The sequence below is a fragment of the Poecilia reticulata genome, linkage group LG22 (genome assembly GCF_000633615.1).
Source record: "Poecilia reticulata strain Guanapo linkage group LG22, Guppy_female_1.0+MT, whole genome shotgun sequence".
Taxonomy (NCBI): Eukaryota; Metazoa; Chordata; class Actinopteri; order Cyprinodontiformes; family Poeciliidae; genus Poecilia; species Poecilia reticulata.
This window is the reverse complement of record NC_024352.1, coordinates 1,389,669-1,393,000: the sequence shown is the minus strand read 5'-3', so window position 1 is coordinate 1,393,000 and position 3,332 is coordinate 1,389,669. Positions and strand designations below refer to the sequence as shown.

Genomic DNA, 3,332 nt, shown 5'->3' with positions numbered 1-3,332 from the left:
ACACACACACACACACTAGGGCGAATTTAGAGACACCAATTAAGCTGACAGTCATGTTTCTGGACTGTGGGAGGAAGCCGGAGTACCTGGAGAAAACCCACGCATGCACAGGGAGAACATGCAAACTCCATGCAGAAAGACCCCAGGCTGGGAATTGAACCAAGGACATTCTCGCTGCTGGGCAACAGTGCTACCAACTGCGCCCATCATTAAATGTATATATTACATTTTGGGGTTTTTTAGTAGCTAGATTGTAACGTGTTTGTCCTCTTCCTGATTTTCTATTGTTTGCATTTTTGGCACACTTCAGTGATTCAGAACATCAAACAAATTTTAATATTAGTCAAGACAGCACAAGTAACACAAAATGCAGTTTTTAAATGAAGGTGTTTACCATTAAGGGAAAAACATATCTAGACCTACATGGCCCTGCATTCAAGAGTGATCTCTTGAATCAACAACTATATGCTCCAAAACACACAAAATAGGCTTTGAACTGACCTAACTTAACACTGATAACAGACCTAATCAAGCTTCTGTTATCTTGTGTTACTATGTGTCATCATGTTTTGGCTGATTTTACAGCAATGAATCTAAAGAAGCCTCTGCCTGAAGACTGTTGCTGTATGACATCCTAATGACCAACATAACATGATAACAGTTCAGTTTCTGGGCAGCAGAGATGATATTCTTCAGTAACATGTCCTGGATCACACCATCAGTTATTTTTAGCTCTGATAATCCATATGGTCAGAAGGAGAACAGAGARATGATGGAGTTGGRGATATGATCCTTTCTCATCATGTTTGATGGAAGACATGTTTGAACTTCCTCCTCTGTGAGAAAACCGCCAAATGTAGATTTAAATGCGCATTGGCCTTTGCACCAAAGCCCAGAAAATGCATATAAGTTGGAAAGGACACTTTTGTCCTCCCTGAAAAGGAAAACAGTATAACAGAGTCATACTTTAAATTTAAATCTATTTTAATAATTTCTGTTCAGCTGTGACCCTTTGAGTAGATCATCGTTATTTAGTCTGTGGTTCAATGCTTATAAAGCTGATTGACGAGGCCCCAATTCAAACTGTGCTTAAGGCCTCAAACAACATTGAGCCGGCCCTGCTGGTGTGCTAATGCAACTTCCTTTGTAAATAATACTTCTGGCCAGGAGGAAATGGAACCTGACCACTTCTTCACATTTTCAACAGTGCAGTAGCCTGGTGTGTGTTAGTGATTACCTCCCAGCGGCCATGGGTCATGAAGAACAGGGAGAACGGGATGGCTGTCCCTGACATGGCGTGGGTGGACGGCATGCTGTACTCAGAGTTGTAAAACATTTCCACTTTGACCACAGGTGGGGAAGCGGGTCGGGGCCAGCCGATCACATCCTTCGTGCACTGTCCCACGTACATGACCCAGACCCACACCATGATCAACCGTCTGCTGACGAAAGCGTCCACATTCCACATGATGAAGGGGAAGAAGATGATGTAAAACAATTCGTTTCCCAACTCTGTCCCGAAGGTGAACAAGTAAAACAAGAAGCGGTTCTCGATGACAAACTCCTGCCCCGCTTCGCCCGTCAGAGAATTTCTGCGGAGGGGTTTAAGAGTGCTGCCCCGCACAGCGACACTTTCTCCGCCTGGGGACAGAGCAGCCCCGTTCGGGGGAGCGTCTTCCATGTCATGCTTGAGTTTTCTAGGGTCAGTCACATCTGAGATCCTCCTCTGAACTCCCATACTGGTCAACTGTTCATCTCCTGTTTCCCCGGCTGTGTGATGATGGAGAGCCCCGTTGTTGCGAGAACGAGCCTTATTTACTGACCTGCAGCTGTCAGAGGTTGAACTATCGGCAGGAACAGGTTCTGAAAGAGTGCCCCGTATCCCGCAAATAAGCTGAAAGCGGGCGACAAGGTGAGGGTCTTGGAGGTAACGGAGGTACTCCATAACTCTCACCATGTTGAGCTGGCTCTGTTCGCGGAGGTGCAGGAAGAAACATGGACTTGTGTACTTCCTCTGAGCTGTGGGTGTTAGCTCCCAGGCTGCCGTCTGCTGGCTAGGGCAGCTATCTGAGGTGAAGCGCGAACCATGAAAAGAGCTGAGAAAGTTGAGACGACGACCCGTAAAACATGTACAACGCAGTGCAGGAGACAGTGGCCTGTTCGGTCACAGCAGAAACACAAAGACAGACGTGAGATTCAGGGAAAAGTGGGAAACAGACTTTCTCCATTGCGTTCAAGTGCTGTTGGAAATCTTGCTTGTTTTGTCATGTTCATATTTGGTTGATAATAATCCACGATAGAACTGTACTGTCATAAACTAGCACATGAATAATATTATATTTGAACTAATTGTTGATCAGGTTCCTTGTGTTGCAAACGTTTTTCGTTGGAGATTTTGTCTGGTTTCTCATAGCACCTGACTGTAGCCAGAATAAGCCACARACAACATTAAATGCAACATGAATGTCCTCATCTTACGTCTGTGTCAACGCCATGTTGAGAGTATCATATTGACACCTGTAATATGTGATGATTTTCAGATGCATTTCAGTTGAAATAATTTTATTTGGTAAGATGACGATTTAAAGATTTATGAGACTGAATGTTCCTTTTTCTCTCTCAGCTGTGGGTCACTGCTGAAGTTAGCTTCAGGACTGTTGCTTGACTAAACTCAAGTTCTCCCCGGCTCATGCTTCATGAGCCGGGTACCGCCCACGGTTCTCAACGTGGGCGGTACCGTCCCCCAGGGGGCGTTCAGAGGACGGCAGGGGGCGCTGGCGTACATTTTTACAAAAGGGGGGCGCTGGGATTCCTTTGGGGGGCGTTTGGTCGAAGGTAAAGTTTACACCTTAAATGCACAACAATGCCAGTTTAGACTTTGAGCAACTTGGTAAAACTGCAATGTGCAACATTAAACCATGCYTGGCTGCAACTGTATCGATGGCAGCTCTTCTTCTATTCAGTGTTTGTTAGCTTCTGTTAGGTTCTTGGCGCAGCTCCGTTCTGAAGCTGCTACTAGCTTCACCGCATCAGTTCAGCGTTACACCACCTGATGACGTTGCTGTGATTCACTTTGTCTGGTATTTACATGTTTTCGCATGTGATCATGTCTAAGCAGCAACTTATTTTAAAAAGTGTTTTTATTTCCGTTTGAAGGCTGCCCGCTTCCATGTTAGGACAGCAGAAAATCGCTCTTATAAACATGTAATTACTAATATCAGATACCCTCACTGTGTATCCCTCTGAAAAATGAACCAATTTAAATAAAGAAATCCCTCCATGGGTGATACCACGATAGAGAGCGTTCATTTTATGGCGTTAACACGGTGCTG

The 3,332-nt window shown here is 44.9% G+C and overlaps 1 protein-coding gene across 1 annotated transcript in view; it reads right to left on the bottom strand.

The window, feature by feature from the left end:
- LOC103458086 (sphingosine-1-phosphate phosphatase 1-like) overlaps positions 1-2,530 on the bottom strand; it is a 26,734-nt gene extending 24,204 nt beyond the window's left edge. Inside the window, exon 1 of the mRNA XM_008398656.2 lies at positions 1,238-2,530. Within this exon, the coding sequence (XP_008396878.1) occupies positions 1,238-1,957 (720 nt within the window). The 5' untranslated portion in view covers positions 1,958-2,530. The remainder of the gene's footprint in view (positions 1-1,237) is intronic.
- Positions 2,531-3,332: the final 802 nt, after the last annotated feature.